Source organism: Panulirus ornatus, chromosome 29, assembly GCF_036320965.1.
Source record: "Panulirus ornatus isolate Po-2019 chromosome 29, ASM3632096v1, whole genome shotgun sequence".
Taxonomy (NCBI): Eukaryota; Metazoa; Arthropoda; class Malacostraca; order Decapoda; family Palinuridae; genus Panulirus; species Panulirus ornatus.
The window spans coordinates 14,049,143-14,072,557 of NC_092252.1; the positions used below are offsets into that span (position 1 = coordinate 14,049,143).

At 40.8% G+C, this 23,415-nt stretch overlaps 1 protein-coding gene and 1 long non-coding RNA gene across 2 annotated transcripts in view; both read right to left on the reverse strand.

The window, feature by feature from the left end:
* The window catches only part of LOC139758129 (uncharacterized), a 28,467-nt gene extending 5,848 nt beyond the window's left edge, over positions 1-22,619 (reverse strand). The window contains exons 1-5 of the mRNA XM_071679267.1: positions 22,558-22,619; positions 16,520-16,603; positions 12,094-12,269; positions 1,003-1,132; positions 184-330 (exon numbers count right to left, since the gene is read on the reverse strand). Coding sequence (XP_071535368.1) covers positions 184-330; positions 1,003-1,132; positions 12,094-12,269; positions 16,520-16,602 — 536 coding nt within the window. The 5' untranslated portion in view covers position 16,603; positions 22,558-22,619. The remainder of the gene's footprint in view (positions 1-183; positions 331-1,002; positions 1,133-12,093; positions 12,270-16,519; positions 16,604-22,557) is intronic.
* LOC139758130 (uncharacterized) lies at positions 2,169-8,318 on the reverse strand. Its single transcript, XR_011714767.1, has 2 exons — positions 3,019-8,318; positions 2,169-2,912 (listed from the first exon to the last, which is right to left on the reverse strand). It is a non-coding gene; the product is annotated as an uncharacterized lncRNA (long non-coding RNA).
* Positions 22,620-23,415: the final 796 nt, after the last annotated feature.

Genomic DNA, 23,415 nt, shown 5'->3' on the forward strand with positions numbered 1-23,415 from the left:
AATCCATAAACAGATTCAACAGCTAAGGTGACATCACACACCCCTACTGGAAACCCACTTTCACCTGGAGCCACTCACCTTCCTATCTCCCCACTCTGAGACATGCATTATTCCCTTAGTAAAAGCTCCTCAAAGTAAATACATAACAAAAAATTGCAAATAAATGATTGCTCATAAACCCACCTGAAGAACAATTCTAAAACTTCACCAAAGAAACCATGGTTGGTCAATGGAATCTGAAACATTTCACAGATGGCCCGCAGGAGGCAAGCCTTTCCATTAAGTCCCACATTATAAAGAGAGTCCTCCATAACTTGGTACATCATCTCTCTGTAGAAGCAAAGATAAAACTTAAGGGAAGGTTAAATTACCTATTTCAATAACAACATTTAGTGTTCCAAAAGTATATTCTCATATTTAGCAATTTTCTTTATATTTCTAGCAGTAATGTAAGCAGAATATTCCATAAACTTAAAGCATGTACTGCTAAATAAAAAATAGCAAAAATGTTAACACAAATTTGTCTGAATGTTTAACATGTGAAACTGCTACCTTTTTCCATCATTGCAAAATTAAATAATTTGAAAGTGGAAAGTAAGATGTCTCCCTTATGGTAACATAATTAGGATCCATCAAGGGTTGTGTACGCATGGGAATAATGCATACTTATAAAATGAAAAGTAATCATACGAGACTGAATATTTTCAAGCAAAATACAGAAAAGGGGCTACGACCAAGTCAAATTAGATAAAAGGGGGTATTATGGTGCAACTTTCTCCTGGCATTCCTAAAATCTTGTTTCACTGCCTCCTTGAAGGACAGGGAAGTGATGATCTCCCTATTATCTGTGTGTTAGGGACTTAACTCCATACATAGTAAGGGACACGAATCAACATTGTATGCTCTTACATAAACTGGTTTTCATGGCATTTTGCACTTCTCTGCTATATCATCTTCCTTTCCTGACAACCAATAATCACAGTATCACTGTTCATGTCTTACCTGTCACCTCCCGCCCAGTTGACGCCAGGAAAAGGAGCAAACGTCTCACGCTTCTTCCTAAACAGTCCGAAGGTTGGGAAAATTCCAAAAGGGTTCTCTACGGAGGTCAAACCAAGTTGTTCAAAGTCAACTGTGAGATAAAGGTCACATCAGGTCTATTAAAGTCCTCTTTAGTTAGTATGCCACGGTCAACAAAAGCAAATGTTAAAAAAAATTTTGGTCATGGTCAAAGAATGATGTCTTGAGTTGTTAAGATATTAAGAGAATATTAACTGTCACAGAGGAAAAAGCCTTACCCAGAGATTTGAATGAATTCAGTGGTAACAAGACTTATGTCAATAAGGATTATGTCGGTGAGGATAGAGTTAATTGACAGGTCAGTCTACAAAGTGTGTTTGCTTGTACATAACAGTTAGTCTTATCAATAAAGATCAAGTCATACTGTGTTGCGAAATGAAACAGCCTCTTATTTGCTCTTTTCACAAGAAAGTGTGATCCAAATATTGAATAAATTATCAAGGGCTAGTATCTTAAGATTTAAAAAAAAACCAAGTAATCTTTTTTTTTTTATCGAGATTAGAGAAGTACTGTACTTCTGGGAAATATGATCTTTAGAAACACAAAGTGTACAGTATTCTGAGCAACAATAAAAAAAGGTTTTCAACCAAGAATGCTTGATTAGAAAACTCAAGGTCCTTGTTAAGTCCAGTTTCACTTTAGAATACTTAAACTGTATCATCTCTAGTGGTGCAACACCCATAACGTTCATTCATAGGTTTTGGTAAAATGTCTGTGAATATGTCTGTAACAAATGCTAGAGGAAAGAATAGTGCTGACAGGCACCCAAGAACGTGCTCTGAAATCTAACCCTTAGTTCAATAAGTGATAAATCATAACAATTAAGCAATCTTCTTAAAACTAAAGCAAACACCTAGACACTGTTATAACAAGGTAAATAAATTCATAAAAGGCAAACTACAACATTAACTATCTAATTGTTTATGCATGATATTTCTTCAGTGAATGAAGTAATCCATACACTGATCCATGGACAATTAACTTTAGTTACTCTGTTATACTTCTGTTTCACTAATCTTAAATTTCTGGCTTATATTCCTTTGGAGGCATTGTCTCAGCTTGTATGTTAAGTAAAAAAAAATTACATGTATAATTTCATTATTTATTTATTTACTTATTATACTTTGTCATTGTCTCCTGAGTCAGCTAGGTAGCACGAAGAAACAGACAAAAGAATGGCCCAACCCATCCACATACACATGTGTATACATACATGTCCACACAGGTACATATACATAACTATACATTTCAACGTATACATATGTATACATACACAGACATATACATATATACACATGTACATAATTCATACTTGCTGCCTTTATTCATTCCCGTTGCCACCCCACCACACATGAAATGACAACCCCCTCCCCCAGAATGTGCGCAAGATAACGCTAGGAAAAGACACACTCAGTCTCTAGCTGTCATGTATAATGCACCGAAACCACAGCTCCCTTTCCACATCCAGGCCCAACAAAACTTTCAATGGTTTACCCCAGATGCTTCACATGCCCTGGTTCAATCCACAGACAACACATCGACCCTGGTATACCACACCATTCCAATTCACTCTATTCCTTGCACGGCTTTCACCCTCCTGCATGTTCAGGCCCCGATCGCTCAAAATCTTTTTCACTCCATCCTTCCACCTCCAATTTGGTCTCTCCCTTCTCCTCATTCCCTCCACCTCTGACACTCACCCACACACACAGGAGTGGTGGGAATATGTGATAGAGTGTATGTGATATAGTGTAAGAAAGTAAACTGTAGATTGATATGGATAAAACTGAAAGTTGATGGAGAGAGATGGGTGATTATTGGTGCATATGCACCTGGGCATGAGAAGAAAGATATAGTGTAAGAAAGTAAACTGTAGATTGATATGGATAAAACTGAAAGTTGATGGAGAGAGATGGGTGATTATTGGTGCATATGCACCTGGGCATGAGAAGAAAGATCATGACAGGCAAGTGTTTTGGGAGTAGCTGAATGAGTGTGTTAGTGGTTTTGATGCACGAGACCAGGTTATATAGATGGGTGATTTGAATGCAAAGGTGAGTAATGTGGCAGTTGAGGGAATAATTGTATTCATGGGGTGTTCAGTGTTGTAAATGGAAATGGTGAATAGCTTGTAGATTTGTGATGAAAAAGGACTGTTGATTGGGAATATCTGGTTCAAAAAGAGAGATATACATAAGAATACGTATGTAAGTAGGAGAGATGGCTAGAGAGCGTTATTGGATTACGTGTTAATTGATAGGCACACAAAAGAGAGACTTTTGGATGTTAATGTGCTGAGAGGTGCAACTGGAGGGATGTCTGATCATTATCTTGTGGAGGCGAAGGTGAAGATTTGTAGAGGTTTTCAGAAAAGAAGAGAGAATGTTGGGGTGAAGAGAGTGGTGAGGGTAAGTGAGCTTGGGAAGGAGACTTATGTGAGGAAGTACCAGGAGAGACTGAGTACAGAATGGAAAAAGGTGAGAACAAAGGAGGTAAGGGGAGTGGGGGAGGAATGGGATGTATTTCGGGAAACAGTGATGGCTTGCACAAAAGATGCTTGTGGCATGAGAAGCGTGGGAGGTGGACAGATTAGAAAGGGTAGTGAGTGGCGGGATGAAGAAGTAAGATTATTAGTGAAAGAGAAGAGAGAGGCATTTGGACGATTTTTGCAGGGAAATAATGCAAATGAGTGGGAGATGTATAAAAGAAAGAGACAGGAGGTCAAGAGAAAGGTGCAAGAGGTGAAAAAGAGGGCAAATGAGAGTTGGGGTGAAAGAGTATCATTAAATTTTAGGGAGAATAAAAAGATGTTTTGGAAGGAGGTAAATAAAGTGCGTAAGACAAGGGAACAAATGGGAACTTCAGTGAAGGGGGCTAATGGGGAGGTGATAACAAGTAGTGGTGATGTGAGAAGGAGATGGAGTGAGTATTTTGAACGTTTGTTGAATGTGTTTGATGATACAGTGGCAGATATAGGATGTTTTGGTCGTGGTGGTGTGCAAAGTGAGAGGGTTAGGGAAAATGATTTGGCAAACAAAGAAGAGGTAGTGAAAGCTTTGCGGAAGATGAAAGCCGGCAAGGCAGCAGGTTTGGATGGTATTGCAGTGGAATTTATTAAAAAAGGGGGTGACTGTGTTGTTGACTGGTTGGTAAGGTTATTTAATGCATGTATGATTCATGGTGAGGTGCCTGAGGATTGGCGGAATGCTTCCATAGTGCCATTGTACAAGGCAAAGGGGATAAGAGTGAGTGCTCAAATTACAGAGGTATAAGTTTGTTGAGTATTCCTGGTAAATTATATGGGAGGGTATTGATTGAGAGGGTGAAGGCATGTACAGAGCATCAGATTGGGGAGGAGCAGTGCAGTTTCAGAAGTGGTGGAGGATGTGTGGATCAGGTGTTTGCTTTGAAGAATGTATGTGAGAAATACTTAGAAAAGCAAATGGATTTGTATGTAGCATTTATGGATCTGGAGAAGGCATATGATAGAGTTGATAGAGATGCTCTGTGGAAGGTATTAAGAATATATGGTGTGGGAGGCAAGTTGTTAGAAGCAGTGAAAAGTTTGTATCGAGGATGTAAGGCATGTGTACGTGTAGGAAGAGAGGAGAGTGACTGGTTCTCAGTGAATGTAGGTTTGCGGCAGGGGTGTGTGATGTCTCCATGGTTGTTTAATTTGTTTATGGATGGGGTTGTTAGGGAGGTAAATGCAAGAGTTTTGGAAAGAGGGGCAAGTATGCAGTCTGTTGTGGATGAGAGAGCTTGGGAAGTGAGTCAGTTGCTATTCGCTGATGATACAGCGCTGATGGCTGATTTATGTGAGAAACTGCAGAAGCTGGTGACTGAGTTTGGTAAAGTGTGTGAAAGAAGAAAGGTGAGAGTAAATGTGAATAAGAGCAAGGTTATTAGGTACAGTAGGGTTGAGGGTCAAGTCAATTGGGAGGTAAGTTTGAATGGAGAAAAACTGGAGGAAGTGAAGTGTTTTAGATATCTGGGAGTGGATTTGGCAGCGGATGGAACCATGGAAGCGGAAGTGAATCATGGGGGGGGGGGAATTCTGGGAGCCTTGAAGAATGTGTGGAAGTCGAGAACATTATTTCCGAAAGCAAAAATGGCTATGTTTGAAGGAATAGTGGTTCCAACAATGGTGTATGGTTGCGAGGCGTGGGCTATGGATAGAGTTGTGCGCAGGAGGGTGGATGTGCTGGAAATGAGATGTTTGAGGACAATATGTGGTGTGAGGTGGTTTGATCGAGCAAGTAATAATAGGGTAAGAGAGATGTGTGGTAATAAAAAGTGTGTGGTTGAGAGAGCAGAAGAGGGTGTTTTGAAATGGTTTGGCCACATGGAGAGAATGAGTGAGGAAAGATTGACCAAGAGGTTATATGTGTCGGAGGTGGAGGGAACGAGGAGAAGTGGGAGACCAAATTGGAGGTGGAAAGATGGAGTGAAAAAGATTTTGAGTGATCGGGGCCTGAACATGCCGGAGGGTGAAAGGCGAGCAAGGAATAGAGTGAATTGGAATGATGTGGTATACTGGGGTCGACATGCTGTCAATGGATTGAACCAGTGCATATGAAGCGTCTGGGGATAGGGGAGAAAGAAGGGTTTTGGAAATCCTCCCCTCCAGTTTTATACTTTTCCAAATGAAGGAACAGAGAAGGGGGCCAAGTGATGATTTTCCCTCTTAGGCTCAGTCCTCTGTTCTTAATGCTACCTCACTAATACGGGAAATGGTGAATATGTATGAAAAAAGAATTATTATTATACTTGATCGCCATTTCCCATGTCAGTGAGGTAGTGCTAGGAAACAGATGAAGAAAGAATGGCCCATCCAGTTATCAACATATATGCATATACATACATATACATACACATACACAGATATATACATATACACCCATACATATTCATACTTGCTTGTCTTCATCCATTCCTGGAGCCAACCTGTCCCACAGGAAACAGCATTGCTATCCCCTGCTTTGTTTGGTTGCAACCTTAGATGATAGGCACATTCAGCCATAGCCAATTCCCCTTTCAAATAATTTGAGACATTTTATCCCCTAAAGGCAAGTCAGAAAGCTGCTGAAACATACAGGCAGATAATCTTAGCATGTGGGGAATGAAGTGACTTTTTCACACTATGTCAAGACAAACACAAGATGCCAAACAGATAAATGGTAATAGTGACAGCAAAGTAACACTTTACAATATACATATTGGGTTAAGTCCTGAGAAAACTTTTTAAAATTGGCAGTAAACAGTTCTGTGTTTAAAATCTCAGCAATGTTAATATTTCAGAATTTTAAATCAATCAACTAAAGCTGACCACTACTCCATGGCTCTGGGTGTTCAGACACATCTATGGATTGACACTGACAAAACTGGTGGTGTGTAAAGCCCAAATTCATAAAGCTAAATCTTAAGAAATGAAAAACTTTCCACCCACCAAACATGTCACATTTCATTACAAACCAAACCTGTTCATACAGGCAAGCCTCCTACAACAAATAATTAAACATTAAAGTCCAAAAATAGTTATGCACTAATTCTTGTATGTGCAGAAATTTAATGAAATAAAAAAAAAATTTGTGTAAGTTATTGTTCACACACAGAAACAAATTAGAGCAATATTAGGTAGTATCAAATGGCTAAAGTAAGCTTTCTATGGCCTCAACATACATTCAAACATAAGAAGAGGAAGTAGCAGTAGCTTCTATCAGGAAACGTTCCTGAAATTAGCAATATACATTCAAACACTAGAACAAGAAGTAACAGTAACTCCTGAAAAATAAGTTCCTAAAAGTGATAACAGAAACAATATAAAGACAAAAGATAATATAAATAAGGCAACAAGATATGTGTAGAATACAATATGATGATGTAATGGATGCAGGAGTAACCTTTACACAAATTAAATAATGACAAAATGTGATAGTTTACAAGAGATACAGGTACTATTGCTACTACAGCCTTTTCAATTTCTGAAGTATCATTTTCATCTTTTATTGTCTTTAATAGTTTATAATTATATGAGGTGTATCTGGTATATAGATCCTTTTAATTTACTCATACAACCTAAACTTATGTCCAGAGTGCTTACATCAACAAAGGCTTTCCCACAAACATAAGCACTCCTCAATGTCTTACAGATGCTTCTCAACATTTCATTTTCTAAAATGTATTGTTTCTTCATGTGAGATCAATATCTCCTTTCACACCCCAACCTTCACACTTCATGTAACTCCACTGTAAAGTTCCAAAATCATTCCTCTGGTATGTGAAATAACCTAAACATAAACAATTCATTCAATGCATCTGTGCCTCTTATTTAATAACTACCTCTTCTCTGTATTATCTTTAATACTTTACCATATATATTCACCAATCTATCACCTACCATGTGTCCAACATAGCCATATGATGATAAAAGCTTTCATCTGTGCATCTTTCTACTGATACTCATACACCACATACCTTTTATAAACTTCATTCCCTATTCATCCACTTAATTCCAAAAATTTTACCAAATTATAATACCTGAGCTATTCATATCTACTGTTTTATTTTCTATCTAACTGGACCTAAAAAATTTAAGGTTTCACACCCAAGCAATCATTCTCTATGTTTCTTGCAAATTCCACACTTAAGCTGTTCCATTTTACTAAGTAAATGTACACCTCCAATGTTTTTTCCCCTGCGAGACTCTACTAGTGAATTCAGATTTCCCATTACCATCTGTACTAATCATCAGTCTGTAACACATTTGCAATTTCTAATTCTTCTGTATCTGAAAATATATTACACTATAACTTCAAAGCAAAACTCTCATTTACTTTAAACATCCTCCTCCTAAACACATCATCAAAGTGGCCTACCACTCTTGGCAAGTTTCCAGTTTCAACAAAAAGAAGAAAATCATTTTGAGATCTCAGAAAAAAAGACTAGTTCCGTTCTATTACACCAAAATTCAGCTGAAAGAGGCAGCAACCCATATCAATCTCATTTCATTTAATGACTAATGAACCACTCATAAAAAACATTCATCAACTCTATTGAAATTACAATGTCTTGACAAATTGCCAAATATATTTCAGACCATGTTAAAGGTAGCAAGGAAAACTGAAAGCAAGAGCTAAAATCAACTTGTTTCACACCATACACACCACCTTTTACTCTCACACAAGGAATGATAATATTCTTAGAGTTCCTAACAGCATTCAGAAGACATTTATGCATAGGGATGCATAGGGAGTAAGAAATTTCTGATGTCTATCTTTTATCAAATCTATCAAATGCCTCTGAATCCAAAAAAGGATGTAAGGGGAGTGGGGGAGGAATGGGATGTATTTAGGAAAGCAGTGATGGCTTGTGCAAAAGATGCTTGTAGCATGAGAAGCATGGGAGATAGGCAGATTAGAAAGAGCAGTGAGTGGTGGAATGAAGAAGTAAGATTATTAGTGAGAGAGAAGAGAGAGGCATTTGGACAATCTTTGCAGGGAAACAGTGCAGATGACTGGGAGATGTATACAAGAAAGAGGCAGGAGGTCAAGAGAAAGGTGTAAGAGGTGAAAAGAGGTAAATAAAGTGAGTAAGACAAGAGAACAAATGGGAACATCGGTGAAGGGGGCTAATGGGGAGGTAATAACAAATAGTGGTGAAGTAAGGAGATGGAGTAAGTATTTTGAAGGTTTGTTGAATGTATTTGATGATAGAGCAGCCGATGTAGGGTGATTTGGTTGAGGTAGTGTGCGAAGTGAGAGGGTCAGGGAGAATGGTTTGGTAAAGAGAGAAGAGGTAGTGAAAGCTTTGCAGAAGATGAAAGCCAGCAAGGCAGCAAGTTTGGATGGTATTGCAGTGGAATTTATCAAAAAAGGGGGTGACTGTGTTGTTGATTGGTTGGTAAGGATATTCAATGTATGTATGGTTCATGGTGAAGTGCCTGAGGAATGGCAGAATGCATGCATAGTATCACTGTATAAAGGCAAAGGGGATAAAGGTGAGTGTTCAAATTACAGAAGTATGAGTTTATTGAGTATTCCTGGGAAACTGTAAGGGAGGGTATTGACTGAGAGGGTAAAGGCATGTACAGTGCATCAGATTGGGGAACAGCAGTGTGGTTTCAGAAGTGGTAGAGGATGTGTGGATCAGGTGTTTGCTTTGAAGAATATATGTGAGAAATACTCAGAAAAAACTGATGGATTAGTATTTAGCATTTATGGATCTGGAGAAGGCATATGATAGAGTTGATATAGAAGCACTGAAAAGTTTTTATCGAGGATGTAAGGCATGTGTATGAGTAGGAAGAGAGAAAAGTGACTGGTTCCTAGTGAATGTCAGTTTGCGGCTAGGGTGCGTGATGTCTCCATGGCTGTTTAATTTGTTTATAGATGGGGCTCTTAGGGAGGTGAATGCAAGAGTTTTGGAAAGAGGGGCAAGTATGCAGTCTGTTGTGGATGAGAGGGCTTGGGAAGTGAGTCAGTTGTTGTTTGCTGATGATACAGCGCTGGTGGCTGATTTGGGTGAGAAACTGCATTAGTTGGTGACTGAGTTTGGTAAAGTGTGTGAAAGAAGAAAGTTGAGAGTAAATGTGAATAAAAGCAAGGTTCAGTAGGGTTGAGGGAAAAGTTAACTGGGGGGTAAGTTTGAATAGAGAAAAACTGGAGGAAGTGAAGTGTTTTAGATATCTGGGAGTGGATTGAGCAGCAGATGGAACCATGGAAGAGGAAGTGCACCACAGGGTGGGGGAGGGAGCAAAGGTTCTGGGAGCATTGAAGAATGTAAGGAAGGTGAGAACGTTATCTCGGAGCAAAAACGGGTATTTTTGAAGGAATAGTGGTTCCAACAACGTTATATGGTTGCGAAGTGTGAGCTATAGAAAGGGTTGTGCGGAGGAGGAAGGATGTGTTGGAAATGAGATGTTTGAGGACAATATGTGGTGTGAGGTGGTTTGATCGAGTAAGTAATGAAAGGGTAAGAGAGATATGTGGTAATAAAGAAAAGTGTGGTAGAGAGAGCAGAAGAGGGTGTACTGAAATGGTTTGGTCACATGGAGAGAATGACAAAGAGGATATATGTGTCAGAGGTGGAGGGAACAAGGAGAAGTGGGAGACCAAATTGGAGGTGGAAGGATGGAGTGAAAAAGATTTTGAGTGATCGGGGCCTGAACATACAAGAAATAGAGCAAATTGGAATGATGTGATATAATGGGGTCAACCTGCTGTCAATGGATTGAACCAAGGCATGTGAAGTGTCTGGGGTATACCATCGAAAGTTTTGTGAAGCCTGGATATGGAAAGGAAGCTGTGGTTTCCGTGCGTTATACATGTAAGCTAGAGACTGGGTGTGAACGAATGTGGCCTTTGTTGTCTTTTCCTAGCGCTATCTTGCACGCGCGCGGGGGGAGAGGGTGCCATTCCATGTGTGGCGGGTTGGCAATGGGAATGGATGAAGGCAGCAAGTATGAATATCTACATGTGTATATATGTATATGTCTCTGAATGTATATGTATGTATACGTTGAAATGTATAGGTAGGCACATGTGTGTGTGTGGGTGTTTATGCATGTACATGTGTATGTGGGTGGGTTGGGCCAATCTTTAGTCCGTTACCTTGCGCTACCTTGCTAACTCGGGAGACAGCGACGAAGTATAATAAATAAATTTATTATTATTATATCATTAGCATTATACTTTGATGCTGTCTCCCACGTTAGCGAGGTAGCACAAGGAAGCAGATGAAAGAATGGCCCAACCTACCCACAAAAAAAGAAATATATATATATATATATATATATATATATATATATATATATATATATATATTTTGCTTTGTCGCTGTCTCCCACGTCAGCGGGGTAGCGCAAGGAAACAGATGAAAGAATGGCCCAACCCACCCACATACACATGTATATACATACATGTCCACACACGCAAATATACATACCTATACATCACAATGTATATATATATATATATATATATATATATATATATATATATATATATATATATATATATATATATATGTATACATACACACACAGACATATACATATATACACATGTACATAATTCATACTGGCTGCCTTTATTCATTCCCATCGCCATCCCACCACACATGAAATAAAAAACCCCTCCCCCCTCATGTGTGCGAGGTAGCGCTAGGAAAGACAACAAAGGCCACATTCGTTCACACTCAGTCTCTCTCTCTCTCTCTCTCTCTCTCTCTCTCTCTCTCTCTCTATATATATATATATATATATATATATATATTATTTTATTTATTCATTTTGCTTTGTCGCTGTGTGAGTTCTGTGCTGCCAGGTGTTATGTTAAAGGAGAGTGTGTACTTTGTAGATTATCCAGCAAGCCACAAGTAAGTTTGAGGAAAACAGACAGCTAAATGAGCCAAAGAGGAGATTATGACAGATAGCACAGAGCTCAATCACTGTGATGCCATCACTAACCATTTACATACCCACATAGCAGTACTTCTCTAGCCAGTGAATGTCACCCACCTACTACTTCTAAAGACAAGCCATGAAAGAGATGGGCAGATGCACTGTTTATATTGTTGAAAGCTGCAAAAACATTAAACAAGAGCAACAGGAATGACAACTGATAGTCTGTGTGCAAAGTGAAGGACTAGCAAAAGTGCAGATTCATTATTGTCAGATCCTTTGTACTCTCTGGCATACTGGAAACTGGGAAACAAGATGACAGTATGTTTGAGGGGGCAGAAAGGTAAATATACAGACACATAGAAGATAATATGTCTATAGCAACATGGCATAAGTAGCAAATCATTTTATGATGTGACAGACACAGAAGAAACGTTCATCACAGCAACCAAAAAGCAGCTTACATAAAGTTAAGGCAAGTTTCAAGAAGAGATGAAATATGACAGGTGACAAGAAATAACTGATAAAATACTTGCTAAACAGAGCGTTACAACAAGAACAACTTTAAGTTTGATGAATTCTCGATCTTTGAGGAGATGAGCTTATCTTACTCTTGAAAGGGATGGAAATGGTCATAGAGGCTCCATAGCCTACTGGGAGATTCCTTCCAAAGGGAAGACTAAGAGTAGGCGTCAGTACTAGTACAGTTGCTGGAGGCAGAGTAAGTCGTCGCTCTGATGTCAGGAAGATTAATCTCTTCTTGCGAGAATGTGCTTGACCGGAGGTACTGTGGAAGGAGTGATTACTTAAAATGGAGAGCAAAACACACAAGCAGTGAAATGAATTATCATCATCATCATTAAATACAACTTAAGGGCTCCTTTTATGGGGATCCTACATCTGTAGGGCTGCACTGCAATCAGAAGTAGGAAAATGCTGGAATAAATAAAGAAGTTCCTTGATGAGACTGTACTCCCTTTTATCTATTGACGATGATAAAGCCTCATGAAAGTTGACTTTTATGCTCAGGGTTTAACCACAAGCAAGTGGAATCCAGTAATATCAATGAATTATCTGTCATGATATGCATACTATTATGCTCACTCATTATATTTAGTGAAATGACAAAGATCAAAATCCCTGAGGGGATATATTTAAAGTACCAGTTTGAAAATCTTGGGACAAATCAGACAATTAAGCTGATATATAAAAAGTATAACAGAGACTTCAAGACTGTGATACCATAAAAGCTTTAGTAATTTCAGTACCTATTTGTACAGAGGAAGGATGAAAATTCTACACTTGTGGTGTCACATCCAAACTTTCACCATTAAGTAGCTTTTTAAACATTTATAAATTGCCAACATTCACAGTTCCATTACTTTGTTTATTCCAGCCATCCACCACCATTACATTAAAAAAGTATACTTCTTCACAATCTTTTCTTAAAAAGCTTAGTTATGATCTCTGGTTAGTCTGTATTTGTTTTTTCTAACCTTCAAAGTGGGAAAATTTGTAGCCTTTTGCCTCTAAGTGTGGCTCAGCCTTTTTTTTTTTTTTAAGATAACCTCTTAGTTTTTCTTCTCTGGAATCTCTTAGTTCATTCACTATGCTTCTTTATATGTTGTGACCAGATTTGGGAAACATAATTGAGCTTTGGCTGAACATTGTTTATGAATAGTTCAACTAACATTTCTTTATTTATACACTGAATATGTACAATGTGTGTGGCTTTATTTCCATTCTTAAATATGAATTGCTAATGAATGTTGCATCCTACTACTACAAAAAGTGACACTGTGCCATCCCAATAAAACTATTTCAGAGGAAAAAATGTTTAATCACTGATCCCATGTATAAGCAATTCTGTCCTACAATTTTACTACTACTGGGCAATTCAACCATCACTGACAATCTGACTTGTCTTCATACTTTAATGCTTAGATAAGTGCTGTATTTCTTGAAAATGAACAAATATCTTTTTTTTTTAATGTCAACTTCAAGATACTACTATAACTGTCCTTTGCTTTATTCTCTCTCAAATCCAACTTCTCTGCTAACAAATACAAAATTACAGCATTAAGAATTATGGTCTAATTCATCTTTATTAATCTATTATACATGATTGCAGTTTCCCACGTCAGCGAGGTTGTGCCAAGAAACTGACAAAGAATGGACCCAACCACACACACACATACAAACACACACACACACATATATATATATAAATCATTCATTTTCTTTATTTTGCTTTGTCGCTGTCCCCCGTGTTAGCGAAGTAGCGCAAGAAAACAGACGAAAGAATGGCCAAACCCACCCACATACACATGTATATACATACAAGTCCACACACGCAAATATACATATCTATACTTCTCAATGTATACATATATATGCACACACTGACATATACATATATACACATGTACATAATTCATACTATCTGCCCTTATTCAGTCCCATCGCCACCACGCCACACATGGAATAACATCCCCCTCCCCCCTCATTTGTGCGAGGTAGTGCTAGGAAAAGACAACAAAGGCCCCATTCATTCACACTCAGTCTCTAGCTGTCATGTAATAATGCACCAAAACCACAGCTCCCTTTCCACATCCAGGCCCCACATAACTTTCCATGGTTTACCCCAGACGCTTCACATGCCCTGGTTCAATCCATTGACAGCACGTCAACCCCGGTATACCACATTGTTCCAATTCACTCTATTCCTTGCACGCCTTTCACCCTCCTGCATGTTCAGGCCCCGATCACTCAAAATCTTTTTCACTCCATCTTTCCACCTCCAATTTGGTCTCCCACTTCTCCTCGTTCCCTCCAATTCTGACACATATATCCTCTTGGTCAGTCTTTCCTCACTCATTCTCTCCATGTGACCAAACCATTTCAAAACACCCTCTTCTGCTCTCTCAACCACACTCTTTTTATTACCACACATCTCTCTTACCCTATTATTACTAACTCGATCAAACCACCTCACACCACATATTGTCCTCAAACATCTCATTTCCAGCACATCCACCCTTCTGGGCACAACTCTATCCATAGCCCAAGCCTCGCAACCATACAACATTGTTGGAACCACTATTCCTTCAAACATACCCATTTTTGCTTTCCGAGATAATGCTCTCGACTTCCACACATTCTTCAACGCTCCTAGAATTTTCGCCCCCCTCCCCCACCCTATTATTCACTTCCGCTTCCATGGTTCCATCCACTGCCAAATCCACTCCCAGATATCTAAAACACTTCACTTCCTCCACTTTTCCTCCATTCAAACTTACCTCCCAATTGACTTGACCCTCAACCCTACTGTACCTAATAACCTTGCTCTTATTCACATTTACTCTCACCTTTCTTCTTTCACACACTTTACCAAACTCAGTCACCAGCTTCTGCAGTTTCTCACATGAATCAGCCACCAGTGCTGTATCATCAGCGAACAACAACTGACTCACTTCCCAAGCTCTCTCATCCCCAACAGACTGCATACTTGCCCCTCTTTCCAAAACTCTTGCATTCACCTCCCTAACAACCCCATCCATAAACACATTAAACAACCATGGAGACATCACACTCCCCTGCCGCAAACATACATTCACTGAGAACCAATATATATATATATATATATATATATATATATATATATATATATATATATATATATATATATATATATATATAAACGCCCATACACGCACATATACATATCAACATATACAAATACAGACATATATATATTTACATTTATTTATTTATTATACTTTGTAGCTGTCTCCCGCGTTAGCAAGGTAACGCAAGGAAACAGACGAAAGAATGGCCCAACCCACCCACATACACCTGTATATACATACACGTTCACACACGCATATACACATACCTATACATTTCAACGTATACATATATACATATACAGACATATACATACATACACATGTACATAATTCATACTTGCTGCCTTTATTCACTCTCGTCGCCACCCCGCCACACATGAAATGACAAGCCCCTCCCCCTGCATGCGCGCGAGGAAGCGTTAGGAAAAAAAAAAAAAAAAAAAAAAAGGCCACATTCTTTCACACTCAATTCTCTAGCTGTCAGAGACATATATATATATATACATGTACACATTCATACTTGCTTGCCCTTATCCATTCCTGGCACTACCCCGCCCCAAAGGAAACAGCATCGTTATCCCCCGCTTTAGCGAGGTCGCGCCAGGAAAAGATAGAAAAAAAAAAAGGCCACATTGGCTCACAGTCAGTCTCTAGCTGTCATGTGTAGGGCACCGGTACCATAGGTAAAATCATGTTACACAATATCAGCGTAACTAAAACATATTTTAGTCCAAACTAAAACATCTCTGTACCACGTTTTATTTACTCTAATACAAGAAATCTTGAAAGTTAAAAACAAAAAGAACGAAGATCTGACCGAGATGATCCAGTGAAGAGCTACTAAGATATCTGACCTGAGGCGATATAGAACGACAGGCTGACAGCTACTGATATCTCCATCTTGGAGAAGACACGAGAGAAGGGTGACTTTATCATAGCCTTCAAGTTCTTGAATCTACTGGATGGTGTTCAAAGTAAACTAATCCTTAATGAGATGCATTACCAGAGGAACCACTAGACACAAGAAGCTGACTAGTAAGGGTGTACGAAAGTACTAATTTAATGCAAGGATGGTGGTTGGCATGAATAACCTAGAATAGAAAGGTGAATACCAACAGTTTACCAAGGTTTGAAAGGTTACTTTATGCTATGAAAAATTTAAGAGATGGGACCCATGAGTGTAAAACTCTTCCTGTATTAAGCAAAGAGGAAAATACAAACATAAACATACCAGCATGAGATACCACTCTCTGACAGCAATAACCTTAGTACATCAACTTTCAGTTTCAGAGTATGACTTTAGCCACAAAACCTGTGTGAAAATTCTAGATCATGCCCCCTCATTAGCACTTCCAAGCTCACATGGCAGGGAGCGTACATGAAGTAAGAGGTAAACCCTCAGACCTACCAGTTGATAGCTGCTACATCAGCGAGGTTAGTGAGCAGTGACAAGAGCGCCAGGACAGCAGCACTGCGAACTACACACGTCATCCTGTGGACAACAAACACAGGCGTTACTGGTTTGATGGTCATATATTGTCTCCTGTCGATGTTCATATCTGCAGGTGTGGATTTATATGAGCAAGGGTTACTCTTCAATGACAGAAGTGTGAAAAGATAAATGGGGGGGACTGTTGCTTAGGTACAAAGGTATGATTAGATATATCAAGAAACACAGTCAGGTAAAGAAGTGTATAAGATATATATCAAGACCATTGTTAAGGTGCAGAGCTGTGGTAAAGTAAATGAGAAAACAATCCTTCAGGTACAGAGATGTGATAAAATACATCAAAAATTGTCTTACAGATACAGTGGTGTGATATGATACATCAAGAAACTGTCTTTCAGGTGGTGTTATAAGATACATCAAGAAACAGTGTTTCAGTTACAGATGTGGTAAGATACACCGAGAAACTGTCTTTCAGGTACAGAGGTGAGTCCAACAGCAAAATGAAATCATGTAGTTACAAAACTGATTGGAATGCATCCACAAAGTGCTATTCTTTTCCTTATTACATGAAAATTAATCAGTTTGACAGGCCGATATTGTGAAATTTGTAAGGGCTGGAATCTAATGATATTCAGCGCTTACTAGTAAGATGTTTAAAAACTTAAAACCATGTACATATAAATACCGGATATATTTTGGCTTCCTTTAAAAGACGTTTAAAAGCATTAAAAAAGATGATCAATCTCAATACATTTATATTACTGTTATTTCACCTATACTTTTAATCCTTCCCCTGTTATGGTTAATATCTGAAACTGAGACTCCTGTATTTTTAGCATTCCGTTAGTACATGTTCCATGTTAATATTGCAATTACAGGCGCCAATTTGTAGCAGGTCTTCTCCCCCAGCTACAATTATCATCATAAAACAAATCTAACGCAAGCAGTTACTAGTTCCTGACCTGTCGTCTTAACAAGGAATGACCTAACCTGTGACCTTGACACCTATATATATATATATATATATATATATATATATATATATATATATATATATATCCTTTCGCATACCGACCTTCTACCGTGTTCCCACAGCTTCCTACCATTCATCACGTACTTCATTTGTCTTTCTTAAGTCTTCAACCTTCGCGTTATGTGACTCGTTCATTCCTCTATGTTGCTGATTTTTCTGCTCTCATTTTTCTATGTTCCTTTTCAAATAAGATGCAAATGGCATGCGATGAACTGTTCACGGAATTACGTTATGCAACACTACTGAAGTTAAATTCAAGAGTATGAGATGGCTATATGTTTCACTAAATACAAGAATAAAGTTACTCTGACAGCCTAAGCTGTACATATTGAAACCAACTTGAATTGTTTACTGAAAAATCATATCTCTCATGGTAGCAAATGTCCCTTGTCTTTCCTACCCTGGGATTGCTAGTGGCGTGCCCACCTCCACTGTAGCCTTGTGTTACAGGATGATGCCGCCCGAGGAGCGAGGTCCTCCACACCACAGTAGGTCGTTAGCCCGCCCCCTGCCACGCCTACCATCTATTATGCCACCTGTTGCCCTTCCCGGCAAGATGCTTAAACATGATACATCTGCCCATCCGCCGGAACAGTGCGCCAAGATACGTGGTAGACAGTCCGGCCCAGGTCAGCGACCCTATGGCTGCCCTACTGCCTGCCACAGCACCCGTAACAACACCACCCCCACCGAAATCCCCCTCCCACAGTAGCAAGTTCCCATTACAACACTAGCCTCCCACCATCCCCCTCTTGCCAAACCAGCCTCCTATTCCCCTTACCACTTCCCTTACTGCCACAAATGTCTCTCACCAACCTCTCCTGCACCACCGGCCTCCCACTAACCATTCTTGCCACACCAGTCTCCCATCAACCCCTCCTACCACACCAGCCTTCCGACCTCCCGTTCCACCATCACGGTGGCCGCTCTGCTATACGAAGTTACTGATAGAAGTACCTACACAAACATTGGTAACAATACTAGAGTTAGATCAAGCAGTCGAGACGAGAACGGCAGCAATAAATGAGACAATAACAGCATCCCTAAACAGTAGTAGCACCAATAACAGAAACAGTACAAGGAGAAGAGAAGACGAAAGAAAGTTGAGTAAGAGACCGAAGTTGGCTACGGACAAAAGTTAAACTGGAGGAGAAGGAACGAAAATGACGACAGCGCACGAACAAGAAACAGCAGAAACTAGACGCAGAAGTTGGAGCAGCCACAGCAGGTGGAGAACTAGTATTCGCAGCAGTAGTAAGAAGAGGAACAGCAGGAGCCGTAGGAGACTGATGAATGCGTGGAAACAAGATGAGGAAGTGAGGCAGTAGCAAGAGGCAGGTGGGGGTTGGGTGTAGCACGGGTGGCGCCGCGGCAGGTCAGTGACCCGGTTGGCGGGCACCTGGCTAGCTGGCGAGGCAGGAGGTCCCCTCCCAGCGGGGCCCTGGAGGTGGGCTCCACCCCACATCACCTGCCAGACATTCATCCATCAACTATCCGTAACTGAAGCCATCCGGGTCGTCCGCTACTCACACGGCAGGCTCTATATCCACCCCACACCTCACGTACCTCCAAGACCACAATGTATCTCCATCGGCGCGGAATTTGCGAAGTTATGTTATCATATCAGCCTCGGGGTCAACTCAGGTCAGACGGGGTCACATGACTCTCCCCTGGTGACTGGATCACACGTCCTCACTTCAAGCGCCCTCAACGGAACAACAGGTCGTACTGTTGTGTGTAGACACATGAAATGCATCATACTGCCTTTTATATACATCTGAATCGTATTCGCAGGTGGGAGAAAGTTGATGTGCGAGTCTTCAGAACTCCACAGAAATCATCGGTCGGTCTGCTGCGCACAAGAAGCATCTGTATGTACAAGAAAACCGAATCTATTCATGCATATCAGTCGGCTCATCATCCAGTACGTGGTGGTGGTGAGACTGCCAAGGGAGCAATGGTCTTACAGCTCCTTATCCGTCAACTTATTCTCGATCCACAAATTATATCCAGGAATAAAAGCGTAGTTAATCGGCTCACAACTGGAAATCAAGGTTTCCACGCACCGTCAGAAGGTGTTCTTACATCCTAAGTGTCGAGGTCAGCTGATCGTGTGTTTTGTGCATGTATCAGACATACCACTCCAGTCCATATAAACACACAGACACACACTAATTAGTTGCCAGTTACTATCAACTGTCTTAGTGAACCACTAACCAACTAGGAACCATCGGGCAACAGCCTCTCAACCTGTAGCGAGAGCTGTAACCTCTGCCTCCCAGTATGGTGAGGTAGTGGGGTGTGGAGGCAACGTAGCCTGGGTGTGAGGTGCCGTTCGTCAACACCCTTACGACACACCTCAGGTGTAAACAATAACTGTGTCGCCTGATGGACGACACCGGATGGGAGGCGGCAGCTTCTTCCTTGCCCTCCCTCCCCTCCCGTGCCACACACCCCAGGACCACACCCGCACCTGCCCCGACCTTATCCCACACTCAATATGCAGCGCCTTTCTCTCCGGTCTCCGCCAACTTCATACGCTATCATCTGCATTATTATCCCCCGCCCCACTACCCCACCGTTACGGATCTCCCCACCCCACACCCGCGGAGGAGTATGTACCCTTGGCTCCGCCACACCACACAACAATATACCTCCCCATTCCTGCCCCGTTTTTGCGTAATTACCTTATATAGCAGGGGGAGGGAGTTCTACATTCGTAGCCCCATCTCTTGAACTTTCTCAAACTTCTGCATTCACTCCACACTCACAATTACACCGTTTGGTGTAATATATTCATGAAATACTTAAACTATAAAAATAAATCTTTTTTGGGAAGTTTCTTGCTTAATTTCAGGTTATGTTCTCTGGATTTTCAATCCTTGTACCTTTCCAAGGATTATGTTCCCGTCAACAAACTGGTTTCAAATCTTTGACCAAATCAACTCTTACTTTTCTCTCTTCCTTGCTGAACACACTAATTACCTCTAAACTCTGTTGCAAACTCAACCCTCCTCTTAATTCTGGCACCACCTTTGTTGCCAACCTCTGGAACATCTCTATTAGTTCTCTGTGTTTCTCTAACCTCTGGAACATCTCTATTAGTTCTCTGTGTTTCTCTAACCTCTGGAACATCTCTATTAGTTCTTTGTGTTTCTCTTGAGTGCGAATACCACACCTGAGATCCATATTATAAACTCTGGCTTGATGCAAGACGTGAACAGTTTGCTGAGTGTTTCCTCCGGCATTTACCTAAATGTAATTGTAATATTTATTAACAAACAATTTGTCTCCTTTACTATTCTCCTAACGTGGGGGATCTGGCGACTGTGGACAGATACAATGTCGCTTCGGGATTCCCTCACACACACACACACACACACACACACACACACACACACACACACACACACACACACAGGTTCCTGCACCTTACTTCCTGCTATTATCCGTGAGAAGGCCTTACTTTAATATTTCCCATCCTCATTACTATGCATTAATAAGCTTGCATTTCATGAACCATAAATCAGGTCGACTCTAGAAGTTTTCCCGAAGTCCCCTTACACGGAAGCAGTCCACCTCACTTTTTTTTTTTCACTTCCCGCAAGACTTTGGCATCACCTGCAAACACATACTCTTGAGAGAGGCCAACCCATGGCAAATTCATTGACATACATCACGAAGAGTAATTTTACTAGGACAGACCCTCTAACCACACAAGGAATTTTCTCCCCATCAAAAGAGTCTCCCCCTCACTCCCGTATGAGAATCCAGCGTCTTTACCAGCACCTTATGTGGTACGGTGTCACATACTTGCCGGCCGTCCACATACATATGATCCAGCCAACCACTCTTTGGTCTAAAATGGAGCTCACTCTCCCACTGAAGTGTCTGAAATCAGTTATCCATGACCTCAACCACAACACACTTCAGTCTTACAGTTACCCTAACGGGGTATAAGAAAAACTGTTAGTAGTTAGCTTTTTGGTTCAAAACAGAATCTATCATTATATATATATATATATATATATATATATATATATATATATATATATATATATATATATATATATATGTATTATACATATTCGCCATTTCCCGCGTTAGCGAGGTAGCATTAAGAACAGAGGACTGAGCCTAAGAGGGAAAAACTCTCACTTGGCCCCCTTCTCTGTTCCTTCTTTAGGAAAAGTAAAAACTGGAGGGAAGGATTTCCAGCCCCCCGCTCCCTCTCCTTTTAGTCGACTACGACACGCAGGGAATACGTGGGAAGTATTCTTTCTCTCCTCTCCTATATTCTGAGGCTACATGGGAAGCATTTCTTTGTTTCATTCACAGTTACACTCTGTACCATTTCTTTTCATAAACTTTTTTTTACTCTATGTCGGTTACTCACTATTTTCTTTTAAAGAGCGAGACAACACTTCCCAACATTCGATTTGAAATCCCTGACCTCCTCACCTTCCATCTTTATTCCTCACATCACTCACACCCGCGCTATTATTCATTTTACTCTGCCACAGGGAAATACTATATCACACCCTGGTAGCTGACACCTCACTGTCTCGTCCGCCTGTCCTCCCTCCCGTTGTACGGAGAGACCCGGGGCAAACTGCAGTCAATCCAGATCTTGGAAAGTAGTAGAACCCAGTCCAGGAGGAGGGTGCTACTGCTGTTGCTCTCCTCTGTTCTGTGCCGTCCCTGTTTAGGATCATCATGTCTTTTTCCCGTTTTACAACACTGTTGCCTCATGTGTGCGCGTGCGTGCGTGTGCGTGTATGTGTGTGTGTGTGTGTGTGTGTGTGTGTGTGTGTGATCAAAATTCGCTAGTATGTCATGATCTCATGGTAAAGGCGGAGGAGGAGGAGGAGGAGGCGGCAGGGAGGTGGTGTTGTTAGCATCTTACAACTGGCAGACAAGAGTTACGTTTTGAGATAAAGAAAAGAAAAAAAAAAGCACAGACGGAGCACTCGTGCGGCACGGCCAGTATCTCCTGCAGGCCCAGCACCGACAGATGGAAGACTGAGGCAGTCATGACAGCCGGGGTGTGGGACACAGGACGGACGGCTCCACGGAGACACCTCCCTCTACCAAGGACAGCCCTCACCCACCGAGTAGGGAGGTGCCTAGGAAGGCCAAATGACCTTGTTCTTTCTCTACGTGAGCCACGAGGTATGAAGTAACACGGCTCACAGAAATCTACGTCCTAGAAGTCATGCAGCCGCAACACAGAGGATCAGGTAGATGTGTGGTGGGGTGAGGTGAGTATCAACCAAGCCGAACAGTAGGCGGGAGGAGTGAGCACCACTGGTGTCAGACACACAGCATGCAAGAAGGACCGAGCTGGCTGACCCAGTCTTCACCCTCAAATCACTAGACATGCTTTACGCTCCCTCGTCTCTCTCTCTCTTTATCCACTGGTCTGTTACTCATCATTCTATTGCGTGTTTATCTTGCCTTTCGTGACTGTGTGTCTCATCCTTCACTCTCAGTCTCCTTATCATAATGTATGTTGCTCCGATGCTGTCTCTTGTTTCTCCCTGTCCTGTCTGTTTCGACTTACCCAGGAAGATACTGTCTGTTTCTCCCTCCCCAATAGTCTGTTGCAACCTACCAACAGTACTTTCTCCTACTCTTCTGTCTGTCCCTGCCTTATCTTAATTTTAGGCACTTCCATCTAGTATGTCTGTCTTCCTCTTTCATCTGTTCTACCTCATTCTTTTCTTTTTCTTCCACCCTCGCGTGAGTCTGCTCCTCACCCTTTGGTCTGTTTCCCCTTCCATTCCTGTCTGTCTCTCCTTACCGTCTCATCTGTCTGTCC